The sequence below is a fragment of the Arvicola amphibius genome, chromosome 4, assembly GCF_903992535.2.
Source record: "Arvicola amphibius chromosome 4, mArvAmp1.2, whole genome shotgun sequence".
In the NCBI taxonomy this organism is placed as follows: Eukaryota; Metazoa; Chordata; class Mammalia; order Rodentia; family Cricetidae; genus Arvicola; species Arvicola amphibius.
This window is the reverse complement of record NC_052050.1, coordinates 151486244-151507033: the sequence shown is the minus strand read 5'-3', so window position 1 is coordinate 151507033 and position 20790 is coordinate 151486244. Positions and strand designations below refer to the sequence as shown.

Genomic DNA, 20790 nt, shown 5'->3' with positions numbered 1-20790 from the left:
ATGAAATTAATACTTTATCTAAATGATATAAATCTGACCAGTGACTGGGAATATTGGGGTGATTCATTCTGTTTTTCCTTGATTCCAGAAAGTATAAGAATTGGCCGGAAATTGAATTTCACATACTGAACACATACAACTATTTTTTTCTATGATTAATGTTATTTTTACATGGTCACTTACCAACAGACACTGAGCGTTTTTTCCTTGTTAGGAAGGATCATTCTACTAAAATGTAAAGTCAAATAGAGTATGGATAATTATAAATAAAACATAATTAATAGCCGGGTGGTGGTGGCGCACACCTTTAATCCCAGCACTCGGGAGGCAGAGGCAGGCAGATCTCTGAGTTCGAGGCCAGCCTGGTCTACAAGAGCTAGTTCCAGGACAGGCTCTAGAAACTACAGGGAAACCCTGTCTCGAAAAACCAAAAAAAAAACCATAATTAATAATGATAGTTCCACTATATATTTTAAACTCCCTAGTTCTGATTTTAGAAGTGTTTGAAAACAAGGAAGAAAATATCACATGCCTTAAAACAACCCATTAAGAATATTACAGCTCAGAGCCCAGTCTTTTCTTATCACTCAGAAACTGAACCTATAGTGTTAAGCAAAGGTGCTTTTTTAGATTTCAAGTGCAAGGTTTTTTTTATGCAAACAAACAAACAAACATGTTTTCAGACCTGAAATTGATTTCAATGTTTGGCTAAATGGCAGAGCACCTGCTAGAGCTTGAACAGTATCCTTCCTTCCTTTAATAATTCTTACAGATTATTAAACATGTGTTCAGATCAATAGGTAAGACCGTGTTGCAGTCATAGTGACTCCCACGCACTGGAGAGGCTCTTAACCTATTGCACTAACCCTACTGCTGACCCTGAAGCTTCGACTGCTTTCAGGCGTTAGCTGTCTCCCCAGAACCGGAGAACTTTTTTTCTGGGCTGTCATGGAGGGTGCAGAAGGGTCCAGCAGGATGGGGAGCTGCTTCAAGGGACTACCACGTAGCAAGCAGAAGTCTCCCAATTCCAGGTCCCAAATCCAGACTCTATGTAAGTCTAAGACAATGATCATCCAGTGTGCCTCCCTGTCTGTGTCCCAGAGCCGAGACCTCATTGTGCCCACGGGAGAGCAGGACTATGAGAATAGACAGCATTTGTGTGTCATGGTCCTTGGTCCATGATCTTCCTTAGGGCCTGAGGACTTTCATATTTTAAGATCTATTTACATAACACAGGGAATGTAGCTACAGCTCTAGTTGCCAAAGCAGTGGGGAAAGGTTTGCTCTCACCTGTCAAATGTTATTTTGATGGAATGTCCCAGCTTTGCTTCAATGATCCATTCACAATTTAAAGAATCTTTGTAATATCCTGGCCATCCTGGAGGTAAGATGACCCCACTAGACGCCGTCAGGTGCCCACCACATGGAGCTGGAAGAGGACACACAAATCAGTCAAGAAAAGAAATCAAGTCTGATGGAGGACTCTCATTGGTTAACAAAGAAACTGTTCTTGCCTGGACTGATGCATAAACTGGACACAAAAAACCCACAGAGAGAGGACTGCTGAACTTGCCTAAAGGTGAGATGGTCTTTTGGGGTTCCTGATTCATGAAAGAGTCTGAGAGACATTCTGCAGGACACAGCTGAAAGTAACTGAACTGTCTTTGAAATTTCCTACTTCGTGGAAGGGTCTGCTGGATACTATGGGCCTGCAGGCCAAAGATGGATGCCCCAACGGTACAGAGGAACTTTGGGTGACTGTCCAGGCAGCAAGATGTCATTGTCATTTCTAGAGTTTGGAAGTTGCTTATTTCTTGTTTACTTAGGTAATATTATATCCTTCTAGAGTCTTTGATGGAGTTGAAGAATAGATAGATAGTTATGGTTTTCCTTAGATATGATAAAAGATAAAATAGATATAAATATTGTAACTGTAATTCTTGCTTGATAACTGTTTTATTATATGTAATTTTACTATGTTAAAGTTAAAGCCTTTCTTTTTGTTTAAACAGAAAAAGGGGAAATGATGGAGGACTCTCATTGGTTAATAAAGAAACTGCCTTGGCTTTTTGATAGGGCAGGATTTAGATAGGTGGAGTAGACAGAACAGAATGCAGGGAAGTTAGTCAGATGCCCTGCCTCTCCTCTCTGAGACAGATGCTATGAAGCCAGCCACCAGGTCAGACATGCTGAATCTTTCCCGGTAAGACACCACCTCATGGTGCTACACACATTACTAAATATGGGTTAAAGCAAGATGTGAGAATTAGCTAATAAGAGGCTGAAACTAATGGGCTAGGCAGTGTTTAAATGAATACAATTTGTGTGTTGTTATTTCGGGTTTTAAGCTAGCCATGCGGGAGCCAGGGAGGATGAAAAGCAGGCCTGCCCACAGCTCATCACTACACAAGTCTAGGAAGGTGTACCACAGGTACTGTGGTCAGTCATTTGGGGAGTCAATGTTTGCATCAAACAAAACTTATTCCTCAGGAAACCTTATCAGATGAAGTCAACAGGTATAGCCCACGTTTTTCTGGGCTCTATCATCAGACATATCATCTAGCATAGACAACAAGGGACTGCACTGACCTTTAATTACTTTTTAATGTTGGCTAACTGGAAGATTTGCACTGTGCAAGGTTCTAGGTGGGCTAGGACTTGGGGTCCACATTTCTCTTGGATTTCACAATTAACTAGAGGACACCTTTCCATTTTATATATTTTATTATTATTATTCATGGTATTTAATTCCAATGTGAAAACTTCTGTGGCTTACATTAATTTTAGTTTATCTTTGCTTTGTAGCTAACAATGTGGGTCTTTTAGAAAGTTAATCTTGAAGAAACACAAGGAAAGGAGTGTTCCAGGAGACTATAGGGTTCTCTGTACAGAACTTTTCTTTAAGGGACTTATGCTGCTTGCACAGAGCATTATGGAAGGAAGGGGCATGAGAGGTTATGTATTCTGTAAAGCATGAGAAAGTCTCCATATCCTGCAAGGAATGCGAGAACATCCATGTCCTGAAATGGGCATGGGAGTCTCCATGGGAGTCTATAAGGGACATGGGATTCTTTTCATCCCTCTTAAGCAGCACTTGCTGTTCTTGCTCACCTCCTCCTGCCTTGCCCTTTCTACTCTCCTGGTCTGAAACCATCGGAAAGTCAGACTTTATTCCATTTCAGCAGGTGCATTGATTGGGGACCCTTCTACTGTTATCAGAGTATCTACCTGCCCTGCTGGAGACTCATTTGCAATCACTAATTGGGCTTCCCGGAGTAGGGAGACTTCCAGGCTCTCTCACCTACCACCATTCCTCTCTAAGATTTGCTTTGTTAACAACCTCAGCTGGAGTTTGCCTTCCACTTCATGGGGTTGGGCAGGGCTCATTCTAAAGGCGGAAGAACCCTTCACCAGCTTTTAAGATAACTGACAGTTTCCCCTTTCACCAGGCTTTTCATCCCTGCCTTGCTCCGGTCCATTTACTCTCCTTGTCCTCTCCGGCAAATGCTTGCCCAGCAGCTCACCATGCGTTCCTACACAGTCCATTGCCCATGGAAGCACAAGGATAATTGTGGGCATACAAGAGCAGAGGCTGGAGCCTTGTTATCTTAAACATCCTTCTCCATAGATCATTCGTGCTCCAAAGTCAACAGAAATGCCTGACTGGGTCAGTGTCTGCAAACAGGATTGCCCAAGGCATCAACCGGAGAGCCTGCAGTGTGTGTTTACGATGGATTAAACACTGCCGTGTCTCAACATTTTACAAAACGTGACATATAGAAGTTACATGGTATGCGTTTGATGAATCAAAGTTCTCTTACTGTGTTGAATTTTGTTTTGTTTTCTGTTCTTTAGGGTTATCCATCTATGCTCATAGGTCATATCCATAGCTCACCAAAGCAGCAGATGATTTATGGAGCAATGAGAACACTCTTCTGGATTTCACCACAGCCCAAACAGGCAAAGACCAGGACCTGGTTAGAACACATTCTGCTCTTTAGCCTACCCATACTTCAATGCATGGCCCGACACACATGCACATGCCGGCAATGGACTTGGTGGATTTAAGAAAAAGAGTAGATGAAGATGGGAGGGAAAAGAGACACAATTGTGGGGCAGGGTGGGGATGAGAAATGGATTTGATGAAAATGTATTACAAGCATGGATAGAATTCTCAAACATTAGCGTTTATTTATAAGGAAACAATTATGGAGGTGGGACTAGGGCAGGATAAGCCCACCCTACTAGACCCAACCCCCCCTAAAATAATAATAAACAACTACGGCTGGGCAGGATGAGGCCACTGTGCTATTGGCTGCCATTCAGAGACTTAATCTCCATACTGAGTCAAGTTCATCTTAGACCTTCTGTTGGTCACAGGCCTGGTGAAATATGCCATGCTTGTTTCTGCCTTGTGGGGTGCAGATGATGGAGCTGGATAGAACAACAATCCTAAATTTCTATAACCCTTTTCTATTTGCTTATTAAAAAGAAACACATGTTAACATTAGAAAAATAGGAGAAACAGAGATCAAGCGAAAATATTTGTTCATAACTTTAACAAATATTGCTTAACAATTTTAGCATTTTGTTAATGTGAGTTGCTGCTTATTTACATGTTTCCATTATGGTATGCCATGACGCTTTTCAATTTATATGTTCAGGTGGTATTTAAGGGAACAGCTAAGTTCTAACTGGTTTCATTAGCATCCATAGTTTGGTGACCTCTGTCCTTTCACATGATCAGGTTTCAATAATGTTCTTTTGATCTTATAAAGTTTGCAGTGGTGGGTGATACACTTGGATACAACCTATTTACCCAAACAAACCTCATGGCTTGAGCTTTTCTTCCTTTTAAGTCTTTGTTCTTGCAGTTGTACAAATAACACTCAGCAGCAGCACCATTTATTGCTGATAGGATATATTGTGGTATTATTCTATTATTCTAAAAATACAGGTCATGGCTCAAAAGACAAAGGGTTTTTTTTGGACTCAATATAAATTTACTCTTGGATGCTGTCATCATCTATTCTTGAGAGCACAGGGTTTTCCACACAGCCTTGCCAATAATCTATCTCATTATCACTTATAAACCTTTGATGATCATCTCATATTGATTTTGCTTTTGAACTCCCTTTCAAAGCTACCAGAAGGACCTGCCCTCCAAACCCCTGGTCTTAGATGTCCAGCTTACAGACTCAGATGAAGGGGTTACCACATTTGCACCACTTTGTGGGTCTTTGTTACGGAAGTGTGGGGAGGTGACAGACTGTTTGCTGTCCTTCTGAAGGACTTGGTCGGAGGCTCACCTTCACAGCGAGGCACAGTAGAGCTCCAGACCACATTCCCGTCTTGCAGGATACAGGTGATGGACTCAGAACCCTGGGTCTTCACGAAGCCGTCGTCACAGTGGAAGGACACAGAACTTCCCAGCAGAAACCTGTCTCCAAATCGCCGGCCATTCACAGGAATGCCAGGGTCGTGGCACTCATTCTGACCAAATGCTGAACCATGAGAGAGAAGAGTCAGCAAAATAAAGATGCTCAAAGAAAGAAGCATCATATTTATAAAAGAATGATGTAACAAAATTCCATATCCATTGTTCATAAAGAAATACATCAAACCAATTGGATATCAGTGTAAAAGAGGAGAGGAAGAGGGAGACAGAGTAAGGAAGTCCTATGCCTATCATCTCTGCTTCATGTTGCTGTAGAACTGACCTTCGCCATGCACTCAGAAGAAGGTCCAATGACAACACATGTGGTAAGCAGAGATCCAAAGAGCTCTGCCCTGTTAGAGTCCTGCTCTTAACCTTACCATGTGATATAAGAAGAAATCTTAGGATATAGACCTGTCTATTTTTGTTTACAACACGAAGGCTATTAAGCTTATATCCAGAGTTACTCTAACACCGATGAAAATAAACATGGCCAAGTTCTAAACGCTGAATAACTCAGCATCACCTCACACTTTCCTTCATAATTTCCAATGTTTTGCAGAAGAGAAAACTGAAGCAAAAGGAAGTTATCTTCCAGATAAACAATTGCAAAGTATCTCTAGGTACCGTTATTCATATCCTTTGTGCTTGATATCTGATACATCAATGTGTTTTTACCACAGCGTATCATTCTGTAGAGCATACATTTTTTTTATGTGAATGTATTGCTTGAGGAATGGAAGTATGGATGAACTGAAGGGCAGTTAGATACAATGAATGTTGAAAATGAATGGGTTAAAGAATATGGATGGATGGATAATGAAGGATGAGTGATCAATGAAAAATGGATGAAGAGATGGGTGGGTGATGAAGGGTGCGTAGGTAATAAAGGACGCATGAATGTACAGATACGAGAAGAGATGGATGGATACATGGGTAAATAGATGAATGCAGGTAGAGCAAGTGGATAGAAGGATGGATGGATGCAGGAAGGAATAAATAGATGGGAGGGTGGTAATGAATAATGGATAGGTAGAAAATGAAGGAGAGAAAAATGGACAAATGAGTGGACAGATGAATTAATAATGGGTGGCTGGATGGATAGCCAGATAAAAGAGCATGGATATGTGGTTGTATAGGAAATGAATAGATGAACGGACTGATGGCCAGAGAGAGAGAAAAATCTATGCGAGAGCTCCAACATGTCCTTTACAGTCCCGAGGCATCATCCTTGAACTCTTAGTCCATGCACATGTGAACACCACGGGACATGAATGAGGTACTGGTGTACCCACTCACTGGTGTATGTGATGTTGAACCCTCTGCCTGTTGTGGAGTGGTCGGACTGGAACTCCAGGCGTACTATGTGCCCACTGCTGGCCAGCTGCGCAGGCACCTCATTGCCAGAGAACGTTCCGAGGACAGTGATGTCAGAAATTCCATCATCTTTGACAGCCAGGAAGTCAAACTGAGGCTCCACATCAAAATCATTGAAGATAAGGTGAATTCGGCTTCCAGGCTCAGATATGATCAGCCAGACACAGTTCATGTTGTTGCCGTATTCCTCGGGGTAGTTTGGTGAGAGAATAATCCCGGAGGATGCCGTGAAGTTGAAGAAACATGAAACTGCGGGGCATGAAGATAATGTCATAGAGTGTTACACAGATCCAAAGCCTTGCCATATGAACCTGGCCGCGGACAGCTAGGAATGACGACAATCCTACTGGGGCCCACACTGGCCCAACTACTCTGAGCTCTGTGTGCTGAATTCCAGGTGGTCAACTTCAAAACTGTAAGAAACGTGTTCAGTTCCATAGCCCAGCTAGAATCCACGGACAGTTGAGTATCAGTGTATTTAAAACCAATTCTATCAGATCAGCTAAAAAAAAAAAATGCTATTGCTATGTTTATTTATAAATGAAACCAGCTCCCTGTGGAAGTGGTACTGAAACTGTGACTGCTGAAACGGTACACTTGATGCTCTAACCGAATTCCAAATGCCCACTGTCACCTGGCACGCACAACCAGCTCATATCCAGCTGCTGCCTAGCGGGACCAAGTCCATGTGATTTCCTGATGGGGATGGTGGTTGATGTCTCCTCCTTTCAAATAAAGGGCTCAGCTCTTCTCTACCTAGCAGATAGGATCAAGGCACAAACTCTTTTTTTCAGGGTGAGGAAACAGAAAGCCCTGAGCTGCCACCAAGGCCACCTCTCTGCCACACTCCCCTTCCTCTGTAACTGATGCCCAACCCCCACAGGTGGGACTCACACACGCAGCTCGGCTTGTTGCCCGACCACTGGTTGTTCTTCTGGCACGTGATGACTCGTTCTCCCACCAGCTCGAAAGCCGCCTGGCACTCAAAGGTGAGCGTGTCTCCGTGTAGGAAGCTGCTGCCAGTCCGCTTCCCATAGGCTGGGATGCCAGGGTCGCCACAGCCTCCCTTCTCAATTTCTGAGGAGCAGAAAATAAACAAGCCACTGAAAACCTCTTAAAGAACGTGCACAAATTCAAAAGAAAGGAGCTGTCTCCTTTGTGCATCTGAACAATGTTATAACCAATTTCAAAAATATTCTTTTTTTGTTTTATTTTATTTTTGCTGTTGTTATTGCTTTTCAAGACAGGGCTTCTCTGTGTAACAGTCCTGGCTGTCCTGAAACAGCTCTATAGACCAGGCTGGCCTCGAACTCACAGAGATTCACCTGTGTCTGCCTCCCGAGTGCTGGGATTAAAGGCGAGCGTTGCCACCATTGGACCTCAAAGAGATTCTTAATTCCTCTAGCATTTTACTATAAAACCCAGGATGAAATGGCTGTGCAGATGTGACAGACAACAGATGCCTCATTCCAGCATGCCCAGCCTTCTGTTATTGCTCAGACTGAGACATAGCCATTAATTAGTCTTCATCTATGCTTCTGCCTATGAACAAGGCAAGCAAGATTATTCCAGACCATCAGGCTATTTAAATCAGCCTAATCTATTTGAATATTCTTCCTCTTAACTGAAGAGTAGAGCAACTGGTGCTGCAGAGCAGACCTGCTTACAGTCTTAGAAGAAAACACCCATTTGGACCTTTCTCCAAAACATCACTGCAATGAGTTGAGAGTTTGACTGCAGCAGACCTCCTAAGAGTTCACAGACATTGTCTCAAAGGTTAACAATACGGAAGTTATCAACGGAGGCGTAGTACACATTTATTAATTTGCAAAATAAGACTTGAGAGCCAACTGCTTGTAAGGTTCCTGTGCTAGGGGCCGGGAGCTGTCTGCTTGTGAGCCTCTTGTGCTAAATGCCAGGAAATGCCCCCTTGTGAGACCCCTGCACCAATGGCCCGGGGATGTCTGCTTGTGAGCCCCTTGTGCTAAGAGCCAGGGGATGCCTCCTTGTGAGCCCCTTGCACTAAGGGCCAGGGGATGTCTGCTTGTGAGGCTCTCATGCTAAGGGTCAGGGGATATCTCTCTGTCTCTCCTGCCAAAGATGCAAAGGTTCATCTAGAAGCAAGCCTGCTGCAACCTGGAATAATCTATGTCTGTCACGTCCTCTGCAAATAGTTAACACAGCTTAGCAACTACTAGCGAGGCAGATTCCACAGAGCTTCAAATGCCACAATGTGTAGATCCCCTCTGCGGGGACTTTGCATTGACACCGTACACAGAACCTTGCAACAATGCCCCAAATTATTGACCAAATAGACACTCATGCCAGATTTTCACTTGAGGACTGTGTCATCCTCAGGAGGGAATCTTTGCTGCCATTCAATGAGATTATTTGAAAGAATCAAAAGAACAGAAGACCCCGATTGCACTGATGAACACAGCATCAAACCTCTGCTTGCAGAGATGAAGTCGAACCCTTTTCTACAGAGATGGACCAAGTTTCCACCCAAATGGATTGTAACATGGTGGAGACAACTTTGCTGTGCTTGCTTGGGAATACAACTCACAGATGAACAGAAGATTTAAGGCCTTGGAGAAAGCAAATGCTGTGTGCACATTCTTGCCTAGAAATGTGATTACAGAATGCAGACACTTGGGCTCGTGCAGCTTCTCTGCCTTTCTGGGATGGCTCTTCTGTCTCCTGAAAATATCTGTGCCCAAGTCTCCTGGGGTCTCCATGATAATGTGTTAATGTATTTTTCAACTATCACCTTTGGACATGCTAAAATTAATTCCCTACTTTCAATTTTCGCTTCATTTTTTCCCATTTTTTGGATTTTGTAGCATCTTAATATCTTTTCTATTAATACTTTTCTTAGAGTGATATTGCAAGCTTAACAGTCTTCCTACTAAATTTTGCTTTTATTTGATACTTTACACTGTACCTATAAACATCCACATAATAAAACACTGTCGGGGTTCACTGCTCCTTGGATGTAGGTGAGCATTTTTGAAAGCTGATAATAACAGTTCCGAGACACAAATAAATCAAAACAGTGAATTGACAACCGAGTATGTCCCTGCAATTCCCATTTCTCCTGATCTTGGGTGGAATCTGGAGACAGCAATGTGTTTGTGGAAATGAGAAGGTACCCTCAGACTAGATTCTAGAAAACTCATAAGAGGAACCACAGAAATAGGTAGCCGAGGGGAACTAAGAAGGCCAACCTCTGGGAAATGCTATTCAAATATTATGATGAACTCTGATAATTAGTAGGTTAACAGGTTTTGATCTACCAATTGCAATTCTACTCAAATAAACATATACCCCTGACCAACCAGGCTACAATTATTAGTTTGATATAACACCCCTGGGCACTAGCGAGAACAAATCCCATTAATCCTGCTGTACAGTCGTTGTAACTGCCCTGCCCTAGTACCTCTCAGCCTATGGCAGGTACATGAAGGACCATTTTGGTGACATCTGTGTCTGCCTTGTGTTTCTTATCATATGCTCTTCATCGGCATGACCATGCGGAGACCTCACTGGTTTTGCCTCATCTCTCTACCTCCTCCTTGACTCTCAGGAGTTCCCCAACTGTTTCAAATCAGGCACCTGCAAGTGGCTACTTGCTGAGCCATGTGTCATGGTCCTGTTCTCCAAGTCAGAATCCATCACGGTGGCCTCTCCCTGTGACAATCCCATCCCAGCCAGAGGTGACAGGAGTTGGCTAGACATTACAAGCCCTTCTTGCTCACACATGCCCCCTTCCTTCTGTATAAGGTCATTTCTCTCTGTGATCTGAAGTCTTCCCCAAAGCCTGCATTGGCACCAGTGATCTGATTGAATGATTAGCACCTCCGGATTGTGGGGACTCCAAATACTGCAGCTGAGAAACTGAATTCGCCTCCCATGGACTTTAGAGGCCTCCGTAGCCATTTGCCACCCACCGCCGTTTCTGACCTAACATCCTTGTGACAGCTAGCTACAAGTCTTGGCGTATATCTCTTCACAAACCATGAGCTCTCCCCTTCACACAGCACCTAGAACTTACAGCAGAGTCCCCACTTTGCTGTAACTTGCCTGCATTAATCAATTTGTCACTTAAAAAAATTTCTGTGAGCCGGGCGGTGGTGGCGCACGCCTTTAATCCCAGCACTCGGGAGGCAGAGGCAGGCGGATCTCTGTGAGTTCGAGACCAGCCTGGTCTACAAGAGCTAGTTCCAGGATAGGCTCTAAAGCTGCAGAGAAACCCTGTCTCGAAAAACCAAAAAAAAAAAAAAAAAAAAAAAATTTCTGTGGTTATAAAAGTTCAGGTAATAGCTTTTACGATGGTGAGTGACATACAAAGAAACTGGATCATGTTCCAAGACATTGTCACTCATGTTTAGCTCAGAATGAACTGGGGCAAGGGATGTATTTGGGCACCTCTGTAGGCATGGCATCCTTCTTCCTAAAGATGGAGATTCTCAGAAGCTAGATGTTTCTCTTCGTTCTCTCTCCCATTTCTTTTTATTCCCCTCCATCCTTTCCCCCTCTTTGTGGTTTATAGACTCCTCTTTTCTAAAGGTCTTCAAAGGTTTAAGAACAAATCTGGAGGCATGCAGATAGTGAGTAAAACTCGTCACTGTGAGCCTGTCCTTTAACACTCCCATGAGATGCACTATGAGTACGGCGGTGGAGCCACACCCTTTCAGATTGGAGCACTCCACTTGGCACATGCCATTGTCTATGTATGAAGATCTTTGAGGTGCTTGGCCAGGCAAAGCCAAGTTCTTGCTAATGTGTGGGCTGCACTCTAACTAGCCCTTGCAGAAAGAATGTTCTAGTCTATGACAAACTTTTTAAAAATGTTATTAGTTAAAATTTTATTATATTATATATATACGTATATATATACGTATATACACATATATACACACACATATATATGTATGTAGTGGATAGATGATTATGCACATAGTTGTAATGGATGTAGAAACCAGAAGAAGGCATCTGGTCTTTAGGAACTATAATTATAAGTGGTTGCGAGCCTCTACCCATGAGTTTTGGGAACCAAAGTCAGGTCTTCTCCAAGCATAGTCCATTGCTCCAAACTCCAAGCCATCTCTCCTGCTTGTTGACAAACACTTTGCAGTAGCATTTGTTAAGGTTTCATGGTGTAGGATCTGAGTACACAGACAGAGGTCCTGCGTTCAAGGTGCTTGTGTTTAAGATGCCCAGCAGCCAGGTTATTAGGGGAGGTGTGGGTTCTAGAAGGGTGCCTGGCCTGGGAAGTTACTATGCCACTAATGAGGTTCACTGGCTTTTGTGCTTCCCTTGCTGTGAGTGAAATGTTCCCTGTAGCGCCCATTCCACTTGCTTTCCTCCTTAACTTCAACCTTATCACCTCACACCAGGGGTTTCCAATTCTTTGTATTTAGAATGAAAACCGAAAGAGGATGGGATTTTCCCAGGTAAGCAAAAAGCCTCCTTCCTCCTGTTATGAGTTACTGAGATGGAGCCAGTGGTAGAGAACCCCTGAGATTGTTTTGGATTCTGATTGTTTCTCCTGTTGGTTAGGATGTTGACAATGAGAGATGGCCCGCACTGGGGAACATAGCAAGCATTCTTAGGGCCCTTCTGTTGCCTCCTCTGCCCCTGTCCTAGTCTGCACAGTCACATATAAGGACTAGAATCTGGGAGGATGCTCTGCTCTGAAAGTTAGGGACTGTTCAGTACAATCCAAATGAACCATCAGTCTAGCCTTGGAGAGCACAGTGAGTTGAGAGAATAAAGAACCTTTGGGCAATTCAGAACCCGACTCAGGACAGAGTAATCCATGGGCATGCAGGAAGTGAGGGGAGCAGGCTCTGAGAAGTGGAAACCCACACCGTGATGAGTTTCCATGGTCCTTCTCCTAGCCTAGGGGCCCACGGGACTGAATATTGTATCTTATGAGCACACACCATGGTGGTGTGGACAGAATCTATCCTCCCCCTGAGAATCCATCTGTCCTAGACCACATGAGCAGTGGAATCCAGAATAGAGACTGTCCTAAAAAATGAATGTATAAATCAACAACAAATTCAGATGATCCTCTGACCTCTGTCAATAAATATTTTTATAAATATATAAAGTATGTGGGATCTGGGGGAAGCTGAGAAGTTTCCCAATTACAGTCTCCGATTCAGATAAAAGCAAAAATTTATGCACAAAAAGACTAAGTTAGTTCATGACACACATACCTTTAAAATAACCACAGGGGAATGGCTGGAGTCTGCACAGTGTATGATAAACATGCTGATAAATTCCACCTGCATAAAACAGCTAAGTAATCTTGTAAGCGAACAATTCGCTTTTTTATAGGTCGCAAGAAACATGTCACACAAAACCCTGGATTTGATTTCCTATGGGTATCAGGATTGCATTTGGCTACAAGTCAACTAACACACACCGAAAAGGTCCAGGAATGCTGCATTAAATAAGCATCTTGTATTTGTCTCTCCCAGGGAAGACGGGTGGGAGAGTGTAGTAGAGTTCAGGAATGCAGGTGGGAAGCCAACCACAGCCTGTTCCCCTTACCATGACATATGGCCTCAGAAAGCCACACTGTAAGTGCAGAGGGGATGCCATGCCTTTAACGAGGCAGACAGTCCATGTCCCTCTTCCCCTCAGGGGAAGCCCAGCTTGTTTGAAATGTATCATTTATCACCTCCATATTTACTTCTATAGAATTCTTAAAGGAAAATATACCTTCTCCAATTCAGAATAATCTTAGGTTTACAGTAACAGTGGACAGAATGTGCAGAGTTCCCACCTCTACCTGTCTGTATACAGGGACAACCTTGCTCCATTTATGTCCCCGACCAGAGTAACCCATCTGTCAGAGTGGGAAATTATGGTCTTCATCCTCCCTGCCACAACCCATGGGCTCTCAGTACAGCCAACTTTGTCTTCTTAGAACACCAAGTGGCTGGAATGACATGGCCTTCACACAGCTGAGTGAGGCTCCGTGCTCTGGGTACGCCAGCTTCTACATCCATGGCCTATGGGAGGGCATGCCCACAGCTTACAAACGTGGCTAGTGAAGGGTAAGTACAGTAGACATCCTCCTGTAGATTTCTGGTAGACAGACTCTTCCATTCCTGTGGGTCATTACTGGCCGACAAGCCAAGCCTCGTCAGTGAGCTGCAGGTCTGTGAGATGCCTTGCCTTTAAAACCAATGTGGATAGCTTCTGAAGAGCCCACCCAGGCTAACCTCTGGCACCCACACACATCTTGATGGATTTCTTTCTAAAATAGCATTTAGTCTATGGTATTCAATATGACACCTCCTCTATACCTGCTGGGTCCAGAATGATACCTACCCCACACAGACTGTGTTTAGTAGGACGCCCACCCCACACCTACATGTGCACACTGACATAAACACATGCACAAAAGATGCCAAACAACTGTACTAATGCCCCAAAACATCCATGAAAACAATATGCCTCCAACCTTTCTGGAAACTCATTCTAGGTCCTTCTACCCACTTTGCTTCCTCTGTAAAGACCATTCCTGGTCTGCCCCTCCTCTTTAAGAGCCTGGGATTATAATGTCAGAAATTCACAAATCTGGAAAGAGAGCAAGGAAGGAATTGGCCTCTGCCCTTCTGATAGACTTCATGTGGTCATTTATAGCTTCCACCTCCAAGAGTCAGTGAAATAAAAATAAACACATACATGCATGCATACATACATACATACATACCAAGAATTTAAATTCAATCCAAACCTCCATGTAGTGGAAGGGAAGCTTCTCAGATAGCATGCCTTCAGCCGCTCTAACTTGTGTGGTAACTTGTGTTTAGTTTTTGGAGAGAATAGAAACTAATGTATTATTCTCCTTAGAATCAGTTGAGAGATAATTCATGGTAAATAAAGACAAATGTTATTTTTGAAAGAAATCTATCAACATAACTGGAGGGATTTTGAAATAGACAGATAAAAATACCACATTTGAAGCAATAAAAAATAGAGCGAGTCAGAGAATCATAAATAAAAACAGTCGTTATTTCTTCATGCTGTCCTGATTCTATGGTAAAGCCAGCAAGGCTGAGGCTGTCCTCGGAGGCGGAATGACAACTCCCAGGCACTATTTAAGTGATTCACCTATTGTTGCAGATCCCGGGGCAGAGAAGAGAAAGACACACATTCAGATTTAAAATACCAGTTTTAATTTGAGGAACAGGTTTGATAATCCACTTCCTGCCGTTCCTGTTCCGTGCAAGGGGAGCATCACCTGCTCTTTATAGAGGCAGCCACCTTCCGCTGCTTTCTCAGGCTTACAGAGGTCTGGACCCCTTAATTTGGGTTTATTTCTGCCCCACCCAACCTTCTCCCTCTGATGTTCACAAAGAATATCAGGATTCATCTCAGGTAAGTCTTGAGTGTTCACGGAAAGGGAAAAGTGTGTTCTCTCTTTGCCTATTTTTTTTAATTTTTACTACAGAGGTAATATTAGGCCATTCTTGAGTGAGTATATAATGTCCTTTGAGCACCCCAGCTCCCCACTACCCTCCCATTTCTCTACTATAGTTCTGACTCAGCTTTTGTGCTTCCCTTTCGTCTATGTTATGTCTCTACACAGTCAAGGACATGGGGACAAGAGAAAATGTGATGGTTTTTATTCTGAGACTGATTTAGTTTGTTTCATGTTTTGTCTGTTTATTTAGGCGGCCACTGCTCTGTTCGGTAGGAACCTACCCCACACCTACTGTGTGTAGTAGGAGGACCACCACACATACTGTATGCAGTACGATGTCCACTGCATGCCTACTGTGTACAGTAGTATGTCCACTGCACACCTACTGTGTGAAGTGGGATGCCCACCACACACCTGCTATGTGCAGTGGTATATTTACCCAATTCCTGCTATATTAAAATAATGTCATGAATAAAGTAGGGATGTAGCCACGCAGAATTTAAACATTTTTTCAAGGTTAATTTCTTTCAATTTTTCTCTACCATCAGGTTCCATATTTGAGCATCAATCTACACAATTGTCTATGCATCTGAGCATGCCCAGATGGTTTCTAGAGAATCAGCTGTGGTCTGCCCACAGGGGCTTCATCAGTCTGTGTCCACAGAGGTGGAGTGGCTGCCTTTTTCCACATGTAGTCCTCTAAAGATGTGCCTTCATAAAGATATCATCTTATCCAAGCACACTGCTCTCCACTCCCCCATAACACAGGATACCAGTACAGTGTCTCTTTGGGATTAAAGTTCCCCACTACTTGATGGCCCAGTGGGTCAGCTAACCCATGCTCCTGGCATCCTAGCATTCCCATATGGTCGCTCTCCCCACCAGTATCTTAGAATACATAAGTATTTGAAAACAACACTTGCTCTTGTGAACTGGTTAAAATGAAGCCTTCAGATTCACCCTAAGCCACTTGGGCAGCATCCATATGAGCTAAGGAAGAATCCCCAGGCTTGTGCAAACCGCAAAGAGCTCATAAGGCCCCAGCCCAGCAGGAAGGAAGACGACAGGTGAGGGCCATAGAGGACCCCTCCTTGCTTATATTCCAGTCACAGATGTCCAACCTCTGAGCCCAGGAAATGAGAGTTTGTCACTCAAGGATATACAAACTATAACTTTAAAAATGACGTCCTAGCAAACTTCTAAAAAACTTAAACAAAAAACACGGTATTTATGGACAGCTGCTGAAGGCCAGCCTGTGCTATGAGCTGTTTTTTCTCACACAGGAGCCCTCAATCAGGTTGGGATGGGTTCTTTTCATGGGCGTTGTGTTTGACAGTTGTGTTTAACTGATCTGCACTTCTGGATGATGGGACTGGCCTGTGGGGAGAGTTATAAGGAGACAGTCTACTGACAAGAGCTCCCTAAGCGCACCATTAGAGGACTTCATATTTTACTGAAATATTTCTTTATGCAATCCAAAGGGAAGCAGTGTTCTCTGGTGCTAGCAGCAAATGATTATTGGGAAGCTGGCATGTGTCTTCATCCTGTCAACTTTGAAGCTGTGGTGACTGCTTTTGTATGTCACTTTGACTGGACTGTGGAAAGCCATAAAGCTCCACAGCTAGTAAGGAAGACTGGTCCTCGATAGCTATGAATTATGGAAGTAGAGAGGAGAGATGGAAAATTGAAAAGTTGGTCACAGGATCTGCACTGGAACTGGGTACCTAAACTCCTAGCACTCAGACAATGGCAGCAGAAGGATATCTGTCACCTTCAGGCCAATCTGGGATATAGGGCTGAAACCCATCTTGAAAAACTTAGGTAAGGAGAAAGAAAGATAGCAAGGTGGAAGAGGAAGATAAGAGGGGGATATCTGAGAAGAGTAAAGAACAGGAGAAGGAACAAGAGAAAGAGGAAGAGAGAGAAAGAAGAGGTCTGTTTGTACTGTTATGAATGGGCATCATGGAGTCCATGAAGGGACAGAATATAACAAATACATCCAGAACTGTAACTCTCTTTCCTAGATCCAAAACCTCCACCTTCTCCTGGCTTTGGTCATCAATGTTTCCACCTCTTGGACCTTCAAACATGGGAACTTGAAGCATCTCTTTTGTTTTCAGGCCTTGGATTTCATGAACCTGGTGGGTTTTCTGGGTCACCAGCTTGCAGATGAAGATGTAGAGCTCCCCATGAATCAATCTCCCTGACTCTCTGCTACACCCACGGCTGTCACGCCTGTGTAGCGGAAAAATGCCGCTAAGGTGAAACGACGCTGAAGGGTTGGGGTCTGCGCTCCCAGGAGCTGAGCCCCAGGCAGTTCCCTGGCAATCAGCCACAGTCATGATTCCGGATCAGCAAACTCGCCTTCACTAGCCCTGGTGCTGTATTGAGCTTTCTGGTCTTTGTTTCTGTATTCTGTGTAGTTCTTTTATCTTGCCAGCAGATCAAGATGTTTTAAGACATTACCGATAATAATCAAACTACTGAGGACATATTGGACTCTGACTTGCTCTCTGGGGGAACTTATGGATACCCTAGAACAGAAAGAACTCATGATAGGAGAAGATGAGTAAATGATGAAGGAAAACGTATGGAGTGACATGAGTTACCATCTATGGAGAGGCTAGCCAGAATGAGAAACCCCTGGTGCATTTTAGATAGGATGCACAATTTCTTTCATAATAATGAGTCTTTACATATACAAGACAAGGATCATTCTCTTCAGGAACAGCTTTGAGATAGGGAAGCACAGTATGGGAATGTATGAGACTACAGCAGAACCTTTGTCATACACGGGGAGTATGATGAGCAAGGGAATAGATGGGTTAATGTTGATGGACAAAGAATGTTATGTTATACTTTGAACTTTATGAATAGGCTTGCTAGATCCCAACCCCCATGGTGTCTCCTGAATAAGGAGATACTAAAAAGTATATCTCCACAGGTGCAGAGAGCTGATTAGGCATATTTGGTCACTAGATGATATGAAGAAAGGGTTAGAGAGAAAGAAGGCCATGATAGTGATAATGAGACAGAAACTCTCTGTTCATAAAATTTAACCACTTGTCTGAGGTTAAAGTTCCCAAGGACAAGATTTCCTCTTCTAAGGATGCTTTATGTCTAACACCTGTCCCTGATAATGTGACTAAGAGAAGCTTTCATACTGTGCCAACTGATGACACATGACCTTCTGGTTTGTTCTTTGTTGGAATACTATATAATGAAAACATGAATTTAGTAAAATTGCAGCAGCATATTCAACCTTATTGAGTGTGTCTGTCATTTCCTCACCAATTCCTGATTTCTCCTGGCCTTCACCCCTGTTCTCCCGCGGTCGGTGGTCTCCACAAGAGGCGGTCTGTGGCAACTCTCCTCCTCAGGTACCCTATGGTTCTAGTGCTCTGGGGAAGCTATGGCAAAGACAACCATTATGGAATACAAAACATTACTAATTGAAAGAGATGATAAAAGTGAAGTGGACTTCATGTGACCAGGGTATGAAAAAGTTGTTGATTATCTAAAAGAATGGTAGTTGTATTTTTGAGAACATCAGGTTATTATTGTGGTTTTTTTGAATTTTTTGACTGGAAGGAGCTAAGTACAGAGACAGATTTCATTGTATGGGCTGCTAAGCTAAACCAATATATGTATATTTTAAAGATATCTTGACTTCTAAATTTAGGTCTAAGGGTTTGTTGCTTTTGAAAGGAGGTTCTTCTTTTGTTTCCAAAGAGGATGAGACCCTGTGGACTGCTTCCATACTGGTAGGGTTTGATGGACCAAGATCCCCCTGAAAGGTTGCCATGAACACCCCCTAAAATTACTTCACCTAACAAAAAGCAGGAAGCAGTTTGGAGAAAACTATGCCCAAATTCCCAAATACTGTTTATAAATGTTTATTGACATTTAAAGGGGGATATGCTATAGAGATGGATACTCTGCATTGGTATGGATGGATCTTGGTCTATCAATACAAATTTAAGATCAATTTTGTTTTGTATATATTATAGTTGCTCTTGATTAAAGTATTGTGTTTGTGCAGCTCATGTAAAAATGTAATATATAATTAAGAAATATGGATTAATAGATAATTATCTATAATAGCCAAGTTTGTAGTCATGTTACAAATCTAACTAACACTGTCTAATATAAAATAATAGAAATGGGTTAATTTAAGATATAAGAGCTAGCTAGCAATACGCTTAAGTGATTGGCCAAGCAGTGATTTAAATAATATAGTTTCTGTGTGCTTATTTCGAGTCAAGGTGGTTGGGAAATGAACTAGGGCCTCTGTCAACAATCAGGATCAATGGTAATTACATGTCCCTCTATGGAGCCTTGGAAATGAATGAAGTGCAGTCAGTCTCTTGCTCAGCAAAGGGTCTCACTTGATCTCTCCCCTTCTTACTTTCTAAGCAAGAAGCTTTTTTGGACTGGTTCTTCACTAAGAAGCATGGGGGTAGCTGGAAGGCATGGAATAGGTGGGTCACTAGCACCTTAACTATAGCCCGATGCTTCACATAGAGGACAGAAGATCAACTGATTAAACATATACTATACTGATGCCACTCAACACACCTACTCTGCACTGGGTAAGAAGATAGGAGCCCTGCTTCCCGAAACTGAGCATTAGCTACAGCTGGGTAAATTGACCTTGTCCACACTTCTCCTTGATCAGCCCCATGACCTGAAGCTCTGTGTCGTCACTGAGACCCACACTTTCCCTTGTACATTTCCTTCCCCTGGTCCCTTCTTTCTCTTCAGTTCAGGTACTATTGTAGGCTATGAGTATTTCTGATTATAGTCAATATAGAATATGATCTCCCATTTCTTTTTATTTCTTATTGTTCTTAGTCATGGGTCTTTAATCAGAAGTGTGCTCTATTTTTTTTTTTAAGTTGGCCACTTACTTGGAAATTTGCTTCTCTACTGACTCACGACAGTTACTTTATCCTGAGTTAAGGAGGGTTGGGTTCACAATGACGTGATTTGAGTGCTCAGCTCTCCAATGACATTATGCATTGAATGCACACTGGCTTTCAGTACTTTGTACCTTAAAGTGGATTTACCTGGAGGTAACTGTACTTAGATTGAACAGTGTTGATAGAACTGTTATTTTCACTAAGAATATAATGCCTCAAAGTATGAACACCAGCATTTGTGGAAACACAGCTGATTTCCCACAGCTCTTCAAGAAGCAGCAGGATCAGCTTCTTCGATGTTTCTTCATATAGCCTGCATTTCCCAAATGCAGAATAAATATCTGAAACCACCCTCTTCCATGGGGACCTCTGGCAGTGGTATAGACCAGCTATCTGTGAGGAGGTGGAGGGGTTGTTTCTTCCACCCAGTCTGGCTCCAAGCTGCTCTAAAAAATGCCTAAAGACATAATTAATATTCATGAATACAGAAAACAGATTGGGATTAGACCAGTGACCTTTCTGCTTCTGTCTTCTTGACTTCCTGAAACCCCAGGTTAAGACTTCAAGCTGTATGTCTCACCCGTCTTGGCTTCCCTGTGATTAAA

The 20790-nt window shown here is 42.9% G+C and overlaps 1 protein-coding gene across 1 annotated transcript in view; it reads right to left on the bottom strand.

Annotated features, from left to right (window-relative positions):
• The window catches only part of Csmd1 (CUB and Sushi multiple domains 1), a 1175551-nt gene that overhangs the window by 291600 nt on the left and 863161 nt on the right, over nucleotides 1-20790 (bottom strand). The window contains exons 13-16 of the mRNA XM_042054928.1: nucleotides 7709-7891; nucleotides 6737-7063; nucleotides 5310-5504; nucleotides 1291-1429 (exon numbers count right to left, since the gene is read on the bottom strand). Of these exons, the coding sequence (XP_041910862.1) occupies nucleotides 1291-1429; nucleotides 5310-5504; nucleotides 6737-7063; nucleotides 7709-7891 (844 nt within the window). The remainder of the gene's footprint in view (nucleotides 1-1290; nucleotides 1430-5309; nucleotides 5505-6736; nucleotides 7064-7708; nucleotides 7892-20790) is intronic.